Source organism: Bufo bufo, chromosome 3 (genome assembly GCF_905171765.1).
Source record: "Bufo bufo chromosome 3, aBufBuf1.1, whole genome shotgun sequence".
Taxonomy (NCBI): domain Eukaryota; kingdom Metazoa; phylum Chordata; class Amphibia; order Anura; family Bufonidae; genus Bufo; species Bufo bufo.
This window is the reverse complement of record NC_053391.1, coordinates 658,530,756-658,555,687: the sequence shown is the minus strand read 5'-3', so window position 1 is coordinate 658,555,687 and position 24,932 is coordinate 658,530,756. Positions and strand designations below refer to the sequence as shown.

Here is a 24,932-nt window from a genome sequence, read left to right as displayed (position 1 = left end):
GACACTTCAGTATTAGTTAGTCAGCGAGTCCTACTGAAATAGGCAAGCTCTGCTGACATTCATCTATTGCTATTCATCTCCTGACATTCAAGTGTATGGCCAGTATTATCTTTCTGCCTTTGAAGATAATGAGATGACTGCTGAGAAGTAATCTCTACAAAGCAGAACAGCATATAAACAAAATATATAAATACAAATGTTTTTTGCATTATTTTTGTTTGTTTGTGTGGACTTTACAGAGCAGAAAGTGTCCGCCCATTTTGAGGCTCAGTGGCCAGAGTGAAAACTGCAAGATTTCAGGATTTATTTTGATTTGATTTTTAAATGTAGATATTGACATAGAAAAATAATTTAAAAAAACATCACCAATAGAAAATATGTGTAATATAAAACTTGATTTAAACATTCGGTAATTTTAGACAACACTTTCCTTTTTAAATATAGGAAGCCTACTAAATAAAATATGCCGCCCCTAACAGGTTCTTATAGGTACTGACAACACACAAAAGAAATGTAAGCCAAAAAATCTAGTGTACATGCACATCCCTGAGTTTGGAAAATTTTCTGCATTTTAGTTTCAGACCAGTCTCCAGCACTTAGTATGCAGGCACAGTGCTGACTATCGGGTAATACATAGTTTGAAGTAATGCATTCCTATGGTGTGGCCTTTGTGGCAGAGAACAAATGCTTGTTCTGCAGGGAATTTAGTCTTCCAGGGCCTTTCTTCTAGAATGAATTGAAGCTGTGACTTTGTATCGGTGAGGAAGAACCTACTGTCAGTGTGATACGTCGCATTAACATTTCTGAGTGCTAAGTGAAGTTTATTCACCATGGACCATTCATGGTTCAAGAATGTATAAGAAGTGATAATATCCTGTAGAAACTAGGGTGATCAATTCTTACTCTCTATAAACCTTGATTAACCTGACCACTCCATGGAGCAAATGACCCAGGACTGCCCACTAGAGGTCAGTGAATTGGTTCTACAGAAATCAAAGTTGTTACTAACTTCCTCAAAGACTCCAATTTCAGAAACTCCAAAAATTTTGTGATTCGTCCCAAGCGAATTGCTCTGCCACCAAAAAGAGAAAATTTATTGGACTGTTTTATATACCGTATGTTTCTGTCACTTTGTCATTACTAATGCCATCTTGGTGTTAAAGCATTTTCAAAAAAGTTTGCATACTGGCTGTGCTTCTTTGTGCAATCACAGTTATGTTTGAGCTTCCCTAATGTTTTTTTCAGCCATATTATTTCCTGTTTCAGCTGCACAGCTAGATGCATTTGTAGTGTCCCACTACGTAAGGGTGGGCACTACACAAGGGTCAACATGGCCACGTTATTCTCCACCTCCTGTGGAATATGGCCATTGCATTTTATATGATGTTTTATGTGATTTTCCTGTTTATTTCCTGTATCAGGCCTGTTAGGGGTAGTTCCTCCTCCTAGACAGTAGAGGGAGCTAGGAAACACCCTAGTATATATAGTTAGGTCCAGACAGGAAAGGGTAAGGCAGTGTAGTCCAGGAGGCTAGTGAGTGCAGTCTAGCCTGCCTGAGTTTCCTGAGCAAAGCAAGCTCAGAAGTTTGCCACCAGGAGAGGGTTTTACCTCCTGAGAAACCTGAAGTTCCTATAACAGAGGACAGTGCAGAGCCAAAGTGATTCCAGCCAAACAGAGAGCTGAAGGGCAGAAGGATTTATATGCAAAGCAAGGAGATATATACCTGAGGAAGTTTCCCTAACCAAGGATAAAGCCAGCAATAGGGCATACGGGCCTTGGGATAAAGACAGACAGGATTCTGAGGAAAAGTGCAGCCTGATCTGTAAGTGTTTAACCCTCTGAGTATCTTGCGAGAACATTGTGCCTGCCATTGGATGTAAAGCCTGCCTATTACTTTCTTGTACATGTGGAACTGAACAAAGAACTGTAAATAGTTAACTGTTTCAGTAAACAAAAGTTTTGGTTCACTGCAACTTGTGTTCCTCACTTATTACTGCTATAAATCGGTGTGCCACCGTTACCGGCACTGGCGTCACAAACTTAAAGAGATCTTGCCACCGGCACATTAAACCTGCAACACCCAGGGCACCTCATCTACCATCGGCCTGGTCCCTATACATTGAGAGTGCCCCAGGGGACTCCTGTGCCAGCCTCTCCATCACTGCTGTACGCCTGCCCAGGGTCTTCTATAAACTGTGAGTAACCAAGAGCAACCCTCGTTCTGCCTATTAACTGTGACCTCACACTCGCTCACCCTGCAGGGCTGCGTACTGCACATTTGTGCTTCTTTGTGCAATCACAGTTATGTTTGAGCTTCCCTAATGTTTTTTTCAGCCATATTATTTCCTGTTTCAGCTGCACAGCTAGATGCATTTGTAGTGTCCCACTACGTAAGGGTGGGCACTACACAAGGGTCAACATGGCCACGTTATTCTCCACCTCCTGTGGAATATGGCCATTGCATTTTATATGATGTTTTATGTGATTTTCCTGTTTATTTCCTGTATCAGGCCTGTTAGGGGTAGTTCCTCCTCCTAGACAGTAGAGGGAGCTAGGAAACACCCTAGTATATATAGTTAGGTCCAGACAGGAAAGGGTAAGGCAGTGTAGTCCAGGAGGCTAGTGAGTGCAGTCTAGCCTGCCTGAGTTTCCTGAGCAAAGCAAGCTCAGAAGTTTGCCACCAGGAGAGGGTTTTACCTCCTGAGAAACCTGAAGTTCCTATAACAGAGGACAGTGCAGAGCCAAAGTGATTCCAGCCAAACAGAGAGCTGAAGGGCAGAAGGATTTATATGCAAAGCAAGGAGATATATACCTGAGGAAGTTTCCCTAACCAAGGATAAAGCCAGCAATAGGGCATACGGGCCTTGGGATAAAGACAGACAGGATTCTGAGGAAAAGTGCAGCCTGATCTGTAAGTGTTTAACCCTCTGAGTATCTTGCGAGAACATTGTGCCTGCCATTGGATGTAAAGCCTGCCTATTACTTTCTTGTACATGTGGAACTGAACAAAGAACTGTAAATAGTTAACTGTTTCAGTAAACAAAAGTTTTGGTTCACTGCAACTTGTGTTCCTCACTTATTACTGCTATAAATCGGTGTGCCACCGTTACCGGCACTGGCGTCACAAACTTAAAGAGATCTTGCCACCGGCACATTAAACCTGCAACACCCAGGGCACCTCATCTACCATCGGCCTGGTCCCTATACATTGAGAGTGCCCCAGGGGACTCCTGTGCCAGCCTCTCCATCACTGCTGTACGCCTGCCCAGGGTCTTCTATAAACTGTGAGTAACCAAGAGCAACCCTCGTTCTGCCTATTAACTGTGACCTCACACTCGCTCACCCTGCAGGGCTGCGTACTGCACATTTCTCTCAGAAGCAAGGAGCGTCACCCTTCGGCCAGCACTGTCTTGCTGTGGCATCCTTCCCCTTACTTCCCACTATGTTTGTTTTCAACAGACAAGGAGGGGGAAATCACACTTAGGCGGAAGGTTCCTGTTGTCTTCAGAAGCTGCGTAGAAGAAGTTATTTTATCAGGCTCACAATCTCCGCTAGCTCTCACACGTCCACACTGCCTCTCTGCCGTCTTCTGAGTCTGTGTTACCAGGGACGGATCTAACAACAGGCAGTGGACTGCAAATTAGGTGAAAGTGAGACCATTAGTGGCTATGAGGTCACAGCTTTTTTTCAGGTGGATTCAGGCAGATTTTTTAAATGAAGTGACTTTGAAATTTGCTATTTGTGTGAAAGTACAGTGACTCTTTAAAGAGTTTGAAAGGGGTTGATACAGTCTTAGGAGACCCCACAATGTTATATGTGACTTCTCATGTATGACAAACTCAAATTATGTTGATATGAAAAGATGCATCTCATCTCCTGGAATATCTCTTTACTTAGATTTTCTGTAATATTACCATTCAGCAGCCTCTTTTCTTAGAACTGCATTGTACTGCTCCCCTGTTATTCCTTCCGGAAATGTACAAATGGATTGTCAACTTGGGTGTTACCATTCACCCATCAATGGGCTTTGTCCCTGCGCAGTGTCCGCACTAATTCACTCCTTACAGATAGCATTCTTAGGACTGTAGCTATACAGTATAGCTCGTGCGAAGGTGCAATTTATATATTTTTCCTGGAATGTAATTCAATGTTTTGTACTAACAGGAATTGATCTACAGCCAAGTAAAATAGTTCTCTTAAAAAATAATATCTGACACAAAACCTTTCATATAATGCGCATTTCATAAACTATTCGGATGTGGCTTTCACACTGATGTTTCCTCTTTGTTATCAGGTTCCATTTTTTTGGACATTACAACAATATCTCTGAAATATTTGCATACTTTTGCATACATTATGTACGCCGGATTTCAACACAAACAAAATATTCAATCGTCTGAGCTTCAGTGGAATACAAATTATTTCTTTATCATTGCAAATGGTAAAGGAGCCTTTTGCCTTCATAGCAGCGCACATCAATTACCACAAAGCCCCTCACTAGCAGCAGAAATGTGAACCACAGCTGACAATTACCGTATTTTTCACCCTGTATGAAGCACCTAGGTTTTAGAGGAGAACAATAAGAAATTTTTTTTTTCCATTTCACCTTAGGTCAGACCAGCAATCAGACCCCCAATGTTAATCAGACCTCAGCTTATAGCCCCAATCAGACCCCCAACGTCAATCAGACCTCAGATCAGACCCCCCAATGCCTCAGATCAACCCCCCAACCTTCAGCCATCTATCAGCCCCCATATGTCATCCATCTATCAGCCCCCATATGTCAGCCAGCAGCCCTTATATATTCAGCCATCAGCCCCCATATATTCACCCCCTATATGTCAGCCATCAGCCCCCAGCGCAAATAAAAAAAAAAAAAAAGCTCACTTACCTTTCCTGGACGCCACTGCTCGGCTGTGTATCGCGACGCACAGTGTGAGGTCACAGAGCGCCCTCACGCTGTGCGCAGCCCTGCACAGCCGGTAGCTGAGCCGAGGACCAGGAAGCGGTGAGTACAGAGCCTTTACCGCTTCCCGGTCCTCCGGTACTAATGAAGCGCTTCCATAATGGAAGCGCTTCATTAGTATTCGCCCCATAAGACGCTGTTAAGATGTTAAGGGGCATTTTTCCCCCACTTTGTTGTAGTTGTCCTCTTTTTTTGGTGGATCTAAAATTTCATCTTATGCACCAAACTGGATTGACACATCCTGAAATCTATAGTAAGTTGTCAATTATTATTAGTGATGAGCGGCAGGGGTCATATTCGAATTCGCAATATTTCGCGAATATTTTGTAGAATATCCGTCGAATATTTGCGTATTTCAATATTCGTTATATAAAAAAAAAAAAATACTAAAAAAGTCGGCATGGTAATGATCACGTAATATGCAAATATTACGCGATCAATGCAGGCGTGGGTCAAAAACTAATATATAGCACTATAGAATTTAGGGCTATATATTCGGTTTTCAGAATATTCGTAATTTTTTTCGATCTGAAGTCATGATTCCTCCCTGCTTAAGTAACTTAAGCAGGGAGGAATCATGACTTCAAATGGAAAAAAATTACGAATATTCTAAAAAACTAATATATAGAGCAAGATAGCTATTATAGTGCTATATTCGATTTTCAGAATATTCGTTATATTCTAAAACAAGAATATATAGCAATATAGCGAATATTCTAAAAAAAATGAATATAGAGCAATTTAGCTAATATAGTGCTATAATCTTTTTTTTTATAGTTGTAATTTTTTTCACATCTGAACTTCAGATGAGAAAAAAATTACAACTATTAGACAAAGATTATATTAGCTAAATTGCTCTACATTTGTTTTTGTTTTTATAATATTCACTATATTGCTATATATTCTTATTTTAGAATATTATGAATATTCAAAAAAACGAATATATAGCACTATATTGAATATAATTGTTTTTTAGAATATTTGTCTTTTTTTTTTTTTTCAATCTGTACAGTTGTTCCACTTCGGCATACTCCTCCCCGACAAGCGTCCCCATCACCATGGGAACGCCTGGGGGTTAGAATATACCATCGGATATCGTCAAAACTCAGATCCGATGGTATATTCTAACCCCCAGGCGTTCCCATGGTGACGGGGACACTTGTCGGGGAGGAGTATGCCGAAATGGAACAACTGTACAGATTGAAAAAAAAAAGACGAATATTCTAAAAAACGAATATATTCGATATAGTGCTATATATTTGTTTTTTTAGAATATTCTGTATTTTTCCCATCTAAAGTTATGATTCCTACCTGCTTAAGTTGCTTGTGGGCCAATGACTCATTAGCCCACAAACAAGAAGCAGGGAGGAATCATGTTTTCAGATGTTAAAAAATTACGAATATTCGATATAGCAAATATATAGCACTATATTCAAAATATTTGCAAATTCTCGAAGTTGCGATAATCAAGATAAATATTCGTAATTCGAATATTCGTGTTCAACACTAATTATTATCTGTCTCCAGCATAGTATACGTGAAAGGGCTTGGCTAAAAGATACCTACAATCATTGGGATCCGCCATTCACAAAAACAGAGGTCCCGGAGCCACCTGTTTGAATGGAGCATTGGTGCACATATGTGACCACCAGTCTGTTCACTTCTGTTGAACTGCTGGGGATTTCCAGGCATCGTACACATGAGCACTACTTCTCAGAGACTTCTATTCCCATGGTCACACATGAGCACTACTTCTCAGACTTCTATTCCCATGGTCACACATGAGCACTACTTCTCAGACTTCTATTCCCATGGTCACACATGAGCACTACTTCTCAGACTTCTATTCCCATGGTCACATATGAGCACTACTTCTCAGAGATTCCTATTCTCATGGTCATTGGGGTCCCAGAGGTTGGACCCCATTAAACACCTATTTAACGCTCATATGTATGTTTGTGGACCAGCTTCCTTCTTGTTTCACCCTAAGCCAAGGACCCATTGTAATCACTTATAATTAACAAAATTACATTCACACATGGAAAGTATCATTCCAACTCCTTCTTGGTGCGGTATGCTATACTTGAGTATAATTGCCATTTCCAGTTGGTGAACCCATTCCCCCTATTACTTCATTATATTTTTGTAAGGTACATGATACAGTATATGGAAAAAGAATGGCCACTGTGGTGCCCCTGCTTATTATTTAAGGGGACACTAAACCTAGAAAAAAATGAAGGCAAACAGGAGATAACGTTGCCCTTGAAATTTTTTGTATGTTCCTGAAATGCAGCCTTGTAGATACCCTGCAAGATAGGCAAGTATTAACTTCCTTCTGATCTCTTCCATCTTCTTTGGCTCACAGCTCAAGGACGTCTTAACCAAGGGGCGCACTTAGTTTTATTTGCCTCCTACTGTAGTGAAAGCAATGGGGGGGGGGGGCTCCCGCTGCAGCCTGGCATAGGAGTGTGGGCAGGGGAACATGGCCTCTTTCCTGGGACACACTGAGAAGAATATTTTATCTATTTCTCAATTTCAATGATAAAACGAGAGAAGTATAATCACAGGAGAGAATGTGGATTTTAAAGGAGGATTTGTTTTTCAGTTTTATTCAGAATAACTATGTTCCAAATAATAATTTAGCTTTTTTATTTATTTTAAGTCCATTCTAATTTTAGAGTCAATTGTGTTAATTAACTATTGTCTATGCAACCATATGAAAGAACTGTCAACTCTAAAACACATTTTTGTTTTTTTTAACTTTATATGCTTATTTTCTTTTTCATTTACTTATTTATTTTGCGTTAAACTCGAGTCATTATTTCATCTTGAAGTAGAAAATCTATAGAGAAATGCGATTGTTTCTCTCCTTAGGTTCAGTACAGTAAATTTACATATTACTGGCTATACTTTAAATAGAATAAATATGATCATAAATTTCAGATTCACGGCTGAATGAGAAGCTGCTCTGGTATATTTCCGAAACTGGGAACACATTTGAATACATATATTTTATTCATACTTCTCTTGGGACAGGACATATTGTTACAGAGTCCATGAAATCTCTGACAGCTCAAAGAAATATATTTTATCTCCTGATTGGAACGCTGCATGGAGAAAAAAAAGGAGAGATCCGTACGAAGAGATTCTTCATTTTTGGCAAACTTTCCTATTCATGAAAATTTTGCCTTTTTTAAAAAAATCATATATTGTATTTGAGCTTGTAAGGCTACTTTCACACTAGCGTTGTTTGAATCCGGCGTTCAATTCCGTCAACGAAACTGCCCGCCGGATCCGGAAAAACGTGTGAAAACGGATTATATTTGAATCCTGATCAGGATTTTGATCACAATGAAAAATTGCATTGGAAAAAACGGATCCGCCATTTATGGACTTTAACATTTCTTTCACATTTTTCGGGTTTAACATGCAAAAGCCGGATCCGGTTTGACGGAACACACGGCGCCGGATCCGGCGTTAATGCAAGTCAATGGGAAAAAGACCGGATCCGGCGTTCAGTCAAAGTGTTCAGGATTTTTGGCCGGAGGTAAAAATACAACATGCTACGTTTTTCTGAAAAGCCTGATCAGTCAAAAAGACTGAACTGAAGACATCCTGATGCATCCTGAAGGACTGACTCTACATTCAGAATGCATTAGGATAAAACTGATCAGTTATTTTCCGGATTTGAGCCCCTAGGACGTAACTCAGCGCCGGAAAAGAAAAACGCTAGTGTGAAAGTACCCTAAGCAATAGTGATGAGCGGCAGGGGTCATATTAGAATTCGCGATATTTTGCAAATATTTTCTCGAATATTTGACGAAAATTTGCGAATTCGAATATTCGTTATATTCTATTTTTTTACTCGAAAAATCGGCAATGTAATGATCGTGTAATATGCGAATATTAAGTGATCAATACAGGCGTGTGTCAAAAAGGAATATATAGCACTATATTGAAAATAGTGCTATATATTAGTTTTTTAGAATATTCGTCATTTTTTTCCATCTGAAGTCATGATGCCTCCCTGCTTAAATTGCTTGACTAATTTATTTGCCTCGTCTGGAGCCCCCAGTCCATAGAAAATCTATAGCTCATACAGATTTTCACAATCAAGAAAATAATGACTGGAGTCCACGAATTCTCAAATATATGACGAATATTCGCCCAAATATTCGCAAAATATTGTGAATTCGAATATTGCCCCTACCGCTCATCACTGATTTTGAGTGTGCTGTTTCAAATGACCTATCAGTATGAAATGTTTAACTGTGTAGCTGGTGGGTTAGTGCAAGTAACCTGCCCGTACTTAATGTGATGAATATACAATAATATATATCCGTATTTTCCGGCGTATAAGACGACTGGGTGTATAAGACGATCCCCAACATTTCCAGTTAAAATATAGGGTTTGGGCTATACTCGGCATATAAGACTACCCCTCCAACGCTATTTACTTGCAGGTTATCTGCAGGTAATTGTTGTGCAATTTTCGTCTTTTGCCCCAGTACCATATTATGCCTTTCCAAGAATCTAGTACACCAGGATACAGTGGCCTTAAATCTGTTGCTGTGATCTGGGTTAGATTTGGCCAATGAAGTGCAAACAAACGTATTTTATTTCGTGTCACTACATAACCGTTTTGGCGATGCTCCTTCACCATGTCTGCTACATGTTTTTGAGTTCTGGCCAATGTGGGGTGCCTCTTCTTAATGCACACTTACCCCTTGGCATACTCTTTAATGCTTTTTCATTTGCTTTCCAGTCCCGAATCATCTTTTCTGTTACTCCATATTGTCTTGCAGCAGGGCAGTTATTATGTTCCATGGCATAATAAGTTTGAAACTGGCTTCATATTTCTTTCTTTTTGCTGGTAGAGCCATGATGGGGTCTTAACTGTTAGCCATTTGTATACTGTACTGTATGAACTGGTGCTGTACTGTATGAACCGGTACAGATACTGGTGCTGTACTGTATGTACTAGTGCTGTACTGTATGAACCGGTACAGATACTGGTGCTGTACTGTATGTACTAGTGCTGTACTGTATGAACCGGTACAGATACTGGTGCTGTACTGTATGTACTAGTGCTGTACTGTATGAACCGGTACAGATACTGGTGCTGTACTGTATGAACCGGTACAGATACTGGTGCTGTACTGTATGAACCGGTACAGATACTGGTGCTGTACTGTATGTACTAGTGCTGTACTGTATGAACCGGTACAGATACTGGTGCTGTACTGTATGTACTAGTGCTGTACTGTATGAACCGGTACAGATACTGGTGCTGTACTGTATGAACCGGTACAGATACTGGTGCTGTACTGTATGAACCGATATAGATACTGGTGCTGTACTGTATGTACAGATACTGGTGCTGTACTGTATGTACAGATACTGGTGCTGTACTGTATGTACAGATACTGGTGCTGTACTGTATGTAAAGATACTGGTGCTGTACTGTATGTACAGATACTGGTGCTGTACGGTATGTAAAGATACTGGTGCTGTACTGTATGTACAGATACTGGTGCTGTACTGTATTCACCACCACATGTATCTGCTCCCCAGATAGACTCTGTTTTTTCACCACAGATAAGATGCACACCAAACTTCACTAGAGATCCGCTGTTCCAACATTAGAATTGGCTGAAGTGCAGATGCTCCTGCTCCCCCTGCTTTCCCTCAGAATCGCCAATCCAACCCAGTATACAACAACCAGCCAATCACGGCAAGCGATGTACCGGTATTTTCTGTGCACACTGCATACAAAGCCTGTCTTCAAGACGATCTGAGCGGTAGTACGAAATGTGATACTGCCGGCATGAGAAAACCACTGAGAGGAGGGAGAGGGGGCTGCTTCAGGAGTGGCTGGCCGGGATGCAACGCACGGTGGCTCAGCTAGCCTCCAGTCCGGCTAGGAAGTAAGTCTCAGCACGCCGTATACCGGCATATAAGACGACACCCGGCGTATAAGACGACCCCTGGCTCTTAAGAAGATTTTCATGTGTTAAAAAGTAGTCTTATAAGCAGGAAAATACAGTAACCATAAAAACCCTGCGCTTATTAATAAACACCTATCTTTTTCTTTGTGGGGGATGTTTCTGCTAATATCTGCTAGATGCCGGTTTTGGTATTTCAAACCTACTGATACCTATTGTGCCAGATAAAGTACAGAGCTCCCACCAAAAAAAAAAGATTATGCCTTTTATAAAAGCATATAGTTGTTAGTACAATGTTCCAAAGTGCTCAAAGATATTCTACTGCCGTCAAATATACACATAAATAAGGCAAGTGACGGCAGTAGAATATCTTTGAGCACTTTGGAACATTGTACTAACAACTATATGCTTTTATAAAAGGCATAATCTTTTTTTTTTGGTGAGAGCTTTGTACTTTATCTGGCACAATAGGTATCAGTAGGTTTGAAATACCAAAACCGGCATCTAGCAGATATTAGCAGAAACATCCCCCACAAAGAAAAAGATAGATGTTCATGAGTAAGCGCGGGTTTTTATGGTCATATTTTATTGTACCTTCTCTACAAGTGTTACTCCCCATCCTCTGCTCACAGATACGGGGAATTCTAAAAATAGCGGCGATGGCCATGCAGTGTACGGTATTATTTATTCACCGCTACAGAACTTCCGAAAATAGTCAAACACACTCAGTTGGCTATTTTCTGTACGCCCATAGTGATAAAGGCAGAGCATGCTGCTCATGTGCAGTAGTTTTTTTTTTTTTACTTTAGGGGGCCCCATTCTCCAGATAGGAACAGGTCCCAGGGGTTTGCCATCAATATCCCACATGAGCCAACTCCTTTAAGGTCCTGTATACGCAGAATGTGGACCCAAGGGACTTTAGTCCGACTCTGTGTAAGTCAATGGGGTATTATGAACCGTGCTACAAACTGTGGTGACTTCTAATGCATTTTTTGGGTATTTTTTTTTTTAAATCCTAGCATGTACTGGGTATGACATTTCTATAGACCTCTCCCCTTAGACTTTTCCATAGGAAAAAACACACCTTTTTTAAAAAAAAAACAAGCCATGCCAATATGGTTGAATGGAAAAATAACCCCCAAATAACCCTGCATGAAATTCACGGAGCCGTTCAGAGCCCAAAGAAATGCCACAAAAAAGTATTTGTGAAAGAAGCCTAAAAGTGATATCTCTATGCAAACCCTGCTGGGAGACATTGTGTTTCCAACACCTTAGTGCACAAATTCATAATGTAGAGTTTTTAAAAAGCTGTTAAAGTGACCTCTGCTCACCCTCCAAAATTTAATGGCTTCCTTCAAATGTAGCTGCTCCTTGTTTTGAAGGTGCCGTCATTGTTTCATAAGCTGAACTCAATTTACAGTTCCTTACATTTTATTCTAAAGTATTAAAGTCAATAGCGAAGAGCTGCAGGATTAATCATTACCGCGCTTCCTGAGAGGCGGTAATATGAATGGGGGAAAGTGAAAACATTCTGAGCATGAGCAATTAATCTACAATATTGCCGGGAATCAAGTGGCCTCAGAGACAGGTATCTATTTTAGGGTCACAGTTTCATTATGCCGCCACTCATTACTAAAACTCAACAAGTGCTGCAAAATCAGATAGGACACACGAGAATAGAGCCTGAGCAGATGAAAGAGCAATTAAAACTCATGAACGACCTTTTTCTTTTTTTGTAGATTATTTCACGCTGACTTTTTCCTTTGTTATAACAATATCACTGCACCAGACTAGACCATCACTTACATAAAATCTATCTATCTATCTATCTATCTATCTATGTATATCATAACCATCAATTTATCTACGTATCTATCTAGCTATCTTTTATCCATCCATGTCTATATTATCAATTTGTCTTCATGTTAGACCAACATGCATATCTGTTTATGCTCTCCTGCTCTTCTTAAAGGGATTCTGTCATGCGCACTTCACCCAACGAAGCCGCTGCCAGGAGTCCGCGGCGCATCAGGCTGAGCATAGTGCGCAGGCGCCGGATCTGGCAGAGGCGGTGCTGAGGTGAGGAAGGCGGCACTGTAGACAGGGAGGGTGGCAATTAAGACTGGGAAGGAGGCGCTGGGCACCAGACGGCCGGGCACCCTGTATTAACTGACGTCCCCTTGGGCACCTTAGGTAGGCGATTAACCGGTTATAAAAACCTGTTTTTTGGGCTAATAGAGCCACAAGCAGGTTTAATAAGGCCAGTTTAGGATTCATGTTATTAGTACGGACATGGGCATATGTTTAACTTATAGGACTAAAATCTCATGACATCTATCTATCTATCTACACATATGCAAAATGGCAGCACCAGACAAAAGTATAAATAAAGTGGAAAAGAAAGAGGTGCTAGCCCAAAGGGACTAGACTGTTTTCCAGTTTCCCAGTAGGTAAAAATGCAAAAAGGCAGAAAAATATAATAAGTTGAAAAAACTTTTTTTCACCCATGTGGACATAACGTTTCAATACTAGAGTCTTTCTCAAGCAAAGTGGGTATGACAAAACCATCTCTCTCTCTTTATATCTATATACTGTATATATATATATATATATATATATATATATATATATATATATAGTCGTGGCCAAAAGTTTTGAGAATGACACAAATATTAGTTTTCACAAAGTTTGCTGCTAAACTGCTTTTAGATCTTTGTTTCAGTTGTTTCTGTGATGTAGTGAAATATAATTACACGCACTTCATACGTTTCAAAGGCTTCTATCGACAATTACATGACATTTATGCAAAGAGTCAGTATTTGCAGTGTTGGCCCTTCTTTTTCAGGACCTCTGCAATTCGACTGGGCATGCTCTCAATCAACTTCTGGGCCAATTCCTGACTGATAGCAACCCATTCTTTCATAATCACTTCTTGGAGTTTGTCAGAATTAGTGGGTTTTTGTTTGTCCACCCGCCTCTTGAGGATTGACCACAAGTTCTCAATGGGATTAAGATCTGGGGAGTTTCCAGGCCATGGACCCAAAATGTCAACATTTTGGTCCCCGAGCCACTTAGTTATCACTTTTGCCTTATGGCACGGTGCTCCATCGTGCTGGAAAATGCATTGTTCTTCACCAAACTGTTGTTGGATTGTTGGAAGAAGTTGCTGTTGGAGGGTGTTTTGGTACCATTCTTTATTCATGACTGTGTTTTTGGGCAAAATTGTGAGTGAGCACACTCCCTTGGATGAGAAGCAACCCCACACATGAATGGTCTCAGGATGCTTTACTGTTGGCATGACACAGGACTGATGGTAGCGCTCACCTTTTCTTCTCCGGACAAGCCTTTTTCCAGATGCCCCAAACAATCGGAAAGAGGCTTCATCAGAGAATATGACTTTACCCCAGTCCTCAGCAGTCCATTCACCATACTTTCTGCAGAAGATCAATCTGTCCCTGATTTTTTTTTTGGAGAGAAGTGGCTTCTTGACACCAGGCCATCTTCCAAAAGTCTTCGCCTCACTGTGCGTGCAGATGCGCTCACACCTGCCTGCTGCCATTCCTGAGCAAGCTCTGCACTGGTGGCACTCCGATCCCGCAGCTGAATCCTCTTTAGGAGACGATCCTGGCGCTTGCTGGACTTTCTTGGACGCCCTGAAGCCTTCTTAACAAGAATTGAACCTCTTTCCTTGAAGTTCTTGATGATCCTATAAATTGTTGATTTAGGTGCAATCTTAGTAGCCACAATATCCTTGCCTGTGAAGCCATTTTTATGCAACGCAATGATGGCTGCACACGTTTCTTTGCAGGTCACCATGGTTAACAGTGGAAGAACAATGATTTCAAGCATCACCCTCCTTTTAACATGTCAAGTCTGCGATTTTAACCCAATCAGCCTGACATAATGATCTCAAGCCTTGTGCTCGTCAACATTCTCACCTGAGTTAACAAGACGATTACTGAAATGATCTCAGCAGGTCCTTTAATGACAGCAATGAAATGCAGTGGAAAGGGTTTTTTTTGGGATTAAGTTAATTTTCATGGCAAAGAAGGACTATGCAATTCATCTGATCACTCTTCATAACATTCTGGAGTATATGCAAATTTCTATTATAAAAACTTTTCCAATTTTTATGTAATTCTCAAAACTTTTGGCCACGACACACACACACACACAAAAGTGCATGTGCAATTAATCACACATCAAACAACATAATTATACATCATAACAATGATAGCACCAAGAACCAATATAAGCTCATAATAATCACAGTGTGTCGCATAATTAAAAACATAAGAGTATAGAAAATAAAAAATTAGTACATGATCGTCACAGTAAAAACCCATAATAATCTAAATCACAGATAATTATAAATAAGTAACACCTATGTACATACATGTGCAAATAATGTAGCCCTGTATGATGAATAAGAGGCAGACTCGCCAAGTGGGAATCCCACGCACTCGCTCAGCTACAGGTGACGGCTGTTTCGAGAAGCGCGGATAGCGCGAAACGGCTGTCGTCTGTAGCTAAGTGAGTGCCCGCTCCAGCGACCATGTTTTAAACTTGAATAAACAAGCTGCAAAGAAATCTGGTGAGTGCCGCAAGTTTATTTCTTCTATACATCACATACAGTCAGGTCCATAAATATTGGGCCATTAACACAATGCTAACATTTTTGGCTCTATACACCACCACAATGGATTTGAAATGAAACTAACAAGATGTGCTTTAACTGCAGACTGTCAGCTTTAATTTGAGGGTATTTACATCCAAATCTGGTGAATGGTGTAGGAATTACAACAGTTTGCATATGTGCCTCCCACTTGTTAAGGGACCAAAAGTAATGGGACAGAATAATAATCAAAAATCAAACTTTCACTTTTTAATACTTGGTTGCAAATCATTTGCAGTCAATTACAGCCTGAAGTTTGGAACGCATAGACATCACCAGACGCTGGGTTTCATCCCTGGTGATGCTCTGCCCGGCCTCTACTGCAACTGTCTTCAGTTCCTGCTTGTTCTTGGGGCATTTTCCCTTCAGTTTTGTCTTCAGCAAGTGAAATGCATGTTCAATCGGATTCAGGTCAGGTGATTGACTTGATCATTGCATAACATTCCACTTCTTTCCCTTAAAAAACTCTTTGCTTGCTTTTGCAGTATGCTTTGGGTCATTGTCCCTCTGCACTGTGAAGCACCGTCCAATGAGTTCTGAAGCATTTGGCTGAATATGAGCAGATAATATTGCCCGAAACACTTCAGAATTCATCCTGCTGCTTTTGTCAGCAGTCACATCATCAATAAATACAAGAGAACCAGTTCCATTGGCAGCCATACATGCCCACACCATGACACTACCACCACCATGCTTCACTGATGAGGTGGTATGCTTAGGATCATGAGCAGTTCCTTTCCTTCTCCATACTCTTCTCTTCCCATCTCTCTGGTACAAGTTGATCTTGGTCTCATCTGTCCATAGGATGTTGTTCCAGAACTGTGAAGGCTTTTTTAGATGTCGTTTGGCAAACTCTAATCTGGCCTTCCTGTTGTAATTCCTACACTGTTCACCTGATTTGCATGTAAATACCCTGAAATTAAAGCTGACAGTCTGCAGTTAAAGCACATCTTGTTTGTTTCATTTCAAATCCATTTTGGTGGTGTATAGAGCCAAAAATGCTAGGATTGTGTCGATGTCCCAATATTTATGGACCTGACTGTATACACCATATATATGCAACACACATAAATACACAATATATATATACACTACACACACATACCACCCAGCTTTTAAAAAGCCTAAGGAGCTAAACTATGGAATGGGAACGCTCATCTCCAGGTGCCGCCGCCAGAATGCCGGATCGGGTTTCAGCCGGAAACACGGTTCTCCGATCCGGCTGTGATTTTAACAACCGGATCTGGAGAATCTGAGGGAACTGGCTGAATTCCATGCCTGGATCTATCACCATCTCTCCTAAACTGCGGAACATGGTCAATAATGCAGAAACATAATTGATTCTCACTATGTTTAAACTCCATTAAAAATGTTTTGGAAACAGTAAACCCAGACTTTTTTCTGAATGGTATAACGGTGCTGGTTCAATCAGGTTTTGAGATGAAGGGATGTTTCTCCCACATACCACAAGTTACAAGAGAGCAAATAAATGACATGGTCAGAATCATATGTTTATTTTGCGGATCGTATGTGGAAGCATTCACTTCAATGGGTCCCCAAAAAAAACTGAAGTTACTCCGTGTGCATTCCGTTTCCGTATGTCCGTATTTCCGTTCCACAAAAAAATAGAACATGTCCTATTATTGTCCGCATTACGGACAAGGATAGTACAGTTCTATGAGGGGCCAGCTGTTCCATTCCGAAAAATACGGAATGCACACGGACGTCATCCGTATTTTTTGTGGACCCTTACTCATACAACAGCAGTTCACACAAATCAGACGTGGAAAACATCCCAATTTACGTTGTGACAAATATTTTTGACGTCATGTACTAATAGGTTGAAGCAGATGACAGAAGAAGGGCTCCTGTAGGACTGGAGAGCGCTGGGGTTGGAGAAGTGCATTTCCATGTTTACTGTCAAATAACCTGCAGGAGATTGCAGGGAAGAACAGCAATAATATGCATACAGTGCCCCCACCTAACCAGCCAAACCCCATACCAGCAACAGCCCCTGTTTAAAGGTGCCGCACGTCCATAAACAATGAAGAAGGACTATACAGTGCGGTCATCTTTATTAAATAAAAGGCAACTACGAGTTAACTGGTCACGCGGTTCTTCACCGCAGCATACATTTTTAAAAGAAACCGCAGCGCTCTCCAGTCTTGATTCTTTCAAAAATTTATTCACCAACACTTTGCGACGTTTCGACCTGTGTGGTCTTTCTCAAGCAACTGTTGCTTGAGAAAGACCACACAGGTCGAAACGTCGCAAAGTGTTGGTGAATACATTTTTGAAAGAATCAAGACTGGAGAGTGCTGCGGTTTCTTTTACAAATGCATCTGAAGTTGGGGAAGTTTGAGACTGGCTTCTGACACGGCGGGCACCACCACAGTAAGGAACGGTTTTTACCTCTATTTTTTCGTTGCGCTGCTACAATTTTTATTTTTTCTTCACCGCAGCATAGCCGCAACCTGCCCGCAGTACGGCCACTCGATGTGGCCGTATCCTAAGGCAGAGTCGATTAGATATACCTGAAAAAATACTAATGTACCATGTGGGGTCCTGGGCTTCAAGCACATGCTAATGTAAATGTACAGCATAGGTTTAAAGCTCGATCCAAAAGAAGGTGCGAAGGAAGCAAGTTTTATTATTCATTCCTATTGGACTAACATCAAGGCTGTCATAGGAAAGAATAGAGAAACTGACTTCCTGTCTGCACATAAGACGCTATGTCAGTTGGAGAGTCAGAGTGTCGGTCACATGACACAGCTGAGAACCAGAAGTGAGAAGATAAAAACTACAGCCACCGGAAAGATTGCCTTCATTACAATTTATATCATATATTTTTTGCTAAATAGCAAAAGAATGACATTTTTTGTGGTAGAGCTTCTTTAAGTTTTAAACCCATTAGGAATAAAAAAAAATATACCACATATGTATAGTTTTTATTGTGTTTTAAAAAATGTTGGGGGAAAAAATGAGTCTTTCTTTGCATGGCCATATTCTGACATCCATAAATATTTTCCCTAGTTACTTCTACAGAGCATGAGATTTCACCCCTCGGGGATTAAATGTCCATGATCGGCTTTATTGCCTATCACAGATTTTGCCTGCGGGTATCTGCTATGTAAAACAGGCACCTGGCCTGCTCAGCTCCTGAACGGTTGCCATCTTTAAAGTCTGGACATCTGCCGTACATGAATGTCCAGTAGAGATGAGCGAAGTGGAATTCAATCCGAATTTCAGGATAAATTCGATTCCCCCTGAAGCCGAATTTCCTCGTGCTTCGTGTAAGTGAATTGATTTAACCTGAAATAGTATAAAAAATGAAAAAAATCTTTTTTACCTCCTTCATTTGCTAGCGATGGGCCACCATCCGCCATCTTGATTGAAGATCTTGGCCGGAATCCCGTGCGTGTTGATGTATGACGTCACCACGTCGGCCGGCGTGATGACGTAATTTCGTCCCGCGCGAGATTTCGCGCCAGATCTTTAAGCAAGATGGCGGCGGCTGGCCCGTCGCAAGTAAATAGACGCGGTAAATTTGATTGAATTTTTTTAATGTTCATTTCACACTGTTTTTAAACTCAGATGCCGCGATTAGGTATGAACGTGGCATCTGAGGGGTACAATGACAGTGTCATTGCACCCAATACTTACAAAAAAATGCGCTTCGTTGTGAAGTAATTAGTCACAAAGCAAATTTTTGGGGTAAAATTCGTCGAATCAGTGGAATCAAACTTTTGAAAAATTCGCTGATCTCTAATGTCCAGAATGGGTGAAGAATAGATCATCAATATTAGGAGCCTGAAAAACTCCTTTAAAAAAAATTGCCCTACCACCACCCCTACACTTCAGAGTGCGACTGTTTTGTCAAAAATTTCCTCATGATTAATTTTATTAGGAGCTTTGTTTTTCCATTGTGTGCTTACCGCCAAACACTTTAAGGCTTTTATTTACACAATGCAGTAAAACCTTCATATAAATGGAAATAACGCCGATATTTTTAAAGGGTTTAAAAATGACCTTCATAAACCAGATCGAGGGCTCCGCGGAGACAATTTTGTAAACAAGAATGTTCTTTCATGGAGAAAAATGTCAGCTTTACATTCTTTATAATGTTTTAAACTCTCCGGAACCAAAAGTTTGTAAATAACAGTAGTCCTCGTCAGCAAAATAAGTTCATCTCTTCTCTTCTCAGAATACTAATGCGGAGCTCCGTGCTGATTTTATTGTCTTGCTTTTCTTTTTTCCTTTGAATGAAGAAGTCTTTATATGTTGACACCACCACATGCTTAAATTTTCATTTTAGAAAGCTGAGCAGCAAGAGGGAAGGATTTCTTTTCAAATACATCATATGACTTGCTGCCTGTTGCTGAAATGTCCTCATTGGAACAGGAAAAATAGCACAATTTGGAGAAAATAAATTTTCTAACAAAATGAGAAAATTAAAATATAAAAGTCGCAATTTAGGTTGTTGCTGGGTGTGATGTCAGTTACTCTCAACGATATGAATAACATCCCGGAAAAAAAGATCAAATATAAATGCTTTTAAACTTGATAGAAAAAAAAAATTGGTGCCAAATAATGAAAAGTGGTTGACATGTTTGTTTTTAGAGTATTAGAAGAAATTATTAGATGAACATCCACAGGTCAACATCAGCAACAAGCAAGCCTGGGTGAAAGCTAAGCCAAAGCCGGCTTAGGGAGATCCATGGTGATCTCCCTAAGCCGGCATGCTCAATATTTGTCATGCCACTGCCCTGCGCCTCTGCAGGGCGAGTCAAAATTCTCAGGACATCCTTTTATTATAGAAATTAAAGGGAAAATGAAATATCTGAATACCCCAGCAAGTAATGGATGAGGGTGCAGCACCCAAAAATGACCAAAAAGTGTTCCTTTGATCCATATGTGGCAGTCCAATTACAAACATGTAATTGGACTGCCACGTATGGGTTAAAGGAACACTTTTTGATCATCATTTTTGAGTGCTGCCTCCATTTCCTACTATTGATTCCTCAAGGACCATTGGACATTGCTCCAGGTGGGGTGTTCACTCTCTCCACAATGGGTGCTGTATTTATCTCTTTGGTTGTTGATGGGTGAGGGGCCCTATAAGCACAGAAAGTTGCAACAAAAACCGGGAACGTTCCCTATGATGCACAACTATTTGACATGTTCAATGTGTTGTCCCACTGCTGGGCACAGAACTTTGAACTTTGAAGTTTTGAACTTTCTGTGTTGATAACTTTTGAACCACAAGTGATATTGCAATCTATTTCTGAAAAAAAAATCTGGTCTTCATTGATATGCTACATGAACCCCTTCCCTTTAAAAAAAATTGCACCTTGATCCAATATGGCATCTTTCAAGATGGTGGCCATATTCCAGGCTAAAAAGTCTAAAAGATAGGCCCTCTCACCCATTACTTGCTCAGATATAAAATTTTCCCTTTCATTTCTAGAATAAAAGGTTGTCCTGAGACTTTTGACTCCCAAGGCCTGATATAAACCTAGAGTCAACCCTGACACCTCCTATGGAGGAAGAAAATTTGGTTCCAAAACTTGAATTACATGCAGGTTCCCTCATGTGACTTGAGTCACTCAACATAAAGAGAACTTGTCATATAGCCTGAAAGGGCTGATCATCCTGATTAAAAAGATACCTGTCTTTTGAAAATTGGTTGCAGCATTCCTGAGAAAAAGACTTTCATTTTCTTTTAACAAATGAGAGCTTCAGTACATATATGGAACAGTGGGACCATCAATGAAAAGCTGAGGTGCACTTAGTGAATAGGGAAGTAAAGAGACAAGCAGGCACACTCTTATATGGGTCAATCTATTTTAGTTTATTTATAGTATTTAAATAATGTTGTAATGATAGAATAATTAAAAAAATATATATTAAAAAGTATATAAATGCTGGTAGTAAAATATGAGATAAATAGGATCAATAGTCCAAAGATGAGAGTCAATGAAAATGTCCTTTGGAGTAAAAATAAACAATAAAAAGTAAAAAAAAAAAAAGGATAATAGCCACTAGGTAAAAGATTAGATGCAATGGATGATGCGCCTTTTATAATAATGCTCCTGTTTGTGGGATAGTCTTTCAAAAATCGAATAAAGATATGCGGTGATAGTCTCTGGTCTTGTATTGGACCAGGAATGGTCTTCTTTGAACTAAGACTTCAAGGTGTAAGGAGCAGTATATATGTAGTACAAATAGCTGTATTATTGTACGGTACTGTGGGAAGAAAAGATGCTTTGTGCCTCAGTGCGGCGTCCCGTACTGTCTCTGGCTGCAGAGATCACTTACCCACCAACCGGCGCTATTGTGACAGATCCTCCAATGACGGTCGGCTGTTCCTGGGAGAATTTGCGGAGTCCAACGCGATTTGGTGTAGTCTTCGGAGTACCTCGTGTTTCCTGGGGCGTCGGGGGCATGGTTCGTGCATCTGTAGTGTGACGCGGGTGGTCACGTGATCGCGATCTTTTCAATGTCTTTTCAGAGCGCGATCACGTGACCACCCGCGTCACACTACAGACGCGCGAACCATGCCCCCGGCACCCCAGGCAACATGAAGTACGCCGAAGTATACACCAAATCGCGTTGGACTCCGCAAATTCTCCCAGGAACAGCCGACCGTCATTGGAGGATCTGTCACAACAGCGCCGGTTGGTGGGTGAGTGATCTCTGCAGCCAGAGACAGTGCGGGACGCCGCACTGAGGCACAGAGCATCTTTTCTTCCCACAGTACCGTACAATAATACAGCTATTTGTACTACATATATACTGCTCCTTACACCTTGAAGTCTTAGTTCAAAGAAGACCATTCCTGGTCCAATACAAGACCAGAGACTATCACCTCTTAGTCAGAATTTAGTAATAAAATTTAGTTGCATCCAAATCTAACTTTTTGGTGAATCGATTTGGCTGAATTTTTGGAAAAGAGAGAAAAAGTAATAACTTTTTTTTTCTGAAAAAAAAAAAGAGAAATAATATTAGTCTTAGGAGACCTCAAGGTGTCATGCCCAAATTTTCAGGCCAATTGGAGAACTTTCAATCAAAGGCGTACATAGAGAAGTAAGGGCCCCATAGCAAGGATCAAACCAGGCCCCCGACATGGGACAGAAGGCTTTCCGCCTAAACCCCTTCCAATGATCCTTGGGCTATTTTTCCACTGCCTCATTTGCTAAAAGTTGTTACTTTAGCAGGTAGAGTCCTGACCAAGTTTTCACCCCCAGTAGAAGAGGAGACAATCCCAACTGAGCCCCCTCCTGCCCTGGGCCCCATAGCGGTCGCATAGTCTGGTACGCCCCGGCTTTGTAATTTAGGTAGAATCGACCAAACCTGAATCAAATCCAAATGGAAACATCAATTTGTTTATTTCTACTTGATACTCTATTCCATGCATTAAACATCTAGGCTCTTGTCTTTACATAGATATAGGTAGAAATAATCAGTTGCAACTCTGAAAGAAGGCAGTGCTCGTATCTTGGGTTGCAGGCCCATATATCTAAAAAGAAGTGGATCAGCACTCATAATGCTAATAAATCTTCAATTTTTTGCCATAAACAAAATTCAGGCAGATATGATGCGTTTCAGCAAAACAGCCTTTTTCAACAGCCTTAGATGTTACTGTTATCATGCGCTGGTTTTTTATTGCATAATGAACTAAATATATATATTTTTTATAGCATTTTGTGGCATTTGTTGCATCCTTTGCACCCTGTGCTTTTGGTGCCATCCAGGTTGTGATTCCTACTATTCCTACCTACTATTTTGGCGGATGCTTTTAGCAATTTTCTATATATCTTGCAAGCTTTTGAGATTCATATCTAACCTGGGCTAGTTTCACACCTCCGATGTGAATTCTGGGAGGCTGTGCTGGCAGACAATGCCAGGAATTGGCCGGACACGAACCATAGCATGCAGCAGTTTGTGTCCGATCGATTCTCCACATTGCCGTAAGGAAGTCGGATCTCCGCCAGACCCCATTATTCTTAATGGGGCCAGTGGACATCCCGTCTGCATCTGGGAGTGCCGGATGCGGTGAATTCCAGCAGGCTGTTCTCTGCTGAAACAGCCTACCGGAATTCACACTGCAGGTGTGAGAAACTAGCCTTACTTCTCCTGGTCCATATTTAAGAAATCTCTACTAGAAATATCCTTTTCTCAGAATTTTTTTTCTACTTTCTGTATAAAAATGTGATCCATGTGTATTTTTTCCCCTAGAAATTACCTACAGTTGGGTGTTGAATGAATATCCCTCTTTTGTGGCTGAAGACAGTCGGCGCTTCATCTCTCAGGAGACAGGAAATCTCTACATCTCCAAAGCTCAGGCATCGGATTTGGGCAGCTATATATGTCATGTAAAAAATGTCCTCACCAACACGAGAGTCATGAGCCCCCCAACACCACTAACCTTGCGCAATGATGGTAAGTCCTTCATCTCTCTAATATGTATTGAATTTTGAGCAATTTGCTCAACTCTATTGCATAAACACTGTTTCACAGTCTCTAAACCGAATTAATCTAGTACTGAGTTACAGCTAGTATTACACTGCGTGCAGAATTATTAGGCAAATGAGTATTTTAACCACATCATCCTCTTTATGCATATTGTCTTACTCCAAGCTGTATAGGCTCGAAAGCCTACTACCAATTAAGCATATTAGGTGATGTGCATCTCTGTAATGAGAAGGGGTGTGGTCTAATGACATCAACACCCTATATCAGGTGTGCATAATTATTAGGCAACTTCCTTTCCTTTGGCAAAATGGGTCAAAAGAAGGACTTGACAGGCTCAGAAAAGTCAAAAATAGTGAGATATCTTGCAGAGGGATGCAGCACTCTTAAAATTGCAAAGCTTCTGAAGCGTGATCATCGAACAATCAAGCGTTTCATTCAAAATAGTCAACAGGGTCGCAAGAAGCGTGTGGAAAAACCAAGGTGCAAAATAACTGCCCATGAACTGAGAAAAGTCAAGCGTGCAGCTGCCAAGATGCCACTTGCCACCAGTTTGGCCATATTTCAGAGCTGCAACATCACTGGAGTGCCCAAAAGCACAAGGTGTGCAATACTCAGAGACATGGCCAAGGTAAGAAAGGCTGAAAGACGACCACCACTGAACAAGACACACAAGCTGAAACGTCAAGACTGGGCCAAGAAATATCTCAAGACGAAATGAAATGAGAGTGAGTCTTGATGGGCCAGATGGATGGGCCCGTGGCTGGATTGGTAAAGGGCAGAGAGCTCCAGTCCGACTCAGACGCCAGCAAGGTGGAGGTGGAGTACTGGTTTGGGCTGGTATCATCAAAGATGAGCTTGTGGGGCCTTTTCG

At 40.8% G+C, this 24,932-nt stretch overlaps 1 protein-coding gene across 1 annotated transcript in view; it reads left to right on the top strand.

The window, feature by feature from the left end:
• CNTN5 (contactin 5) overlaps nt 1-24,932 on the top strand; it is a 626,057-nt gene that overhangs the window by 147,042 nt on the left and 454,083 nt on the right. The window contains exon 7 of the mRNA XM_040422478.1: nt 23,825-24,028. Coding sequence (XP_040278412.1) covers nt 23,825-24,028 — 204 coding nt within the window. The remainder of the gene's footprint in view (nt 1-23,824; nt 24,029-24,932) is intronic.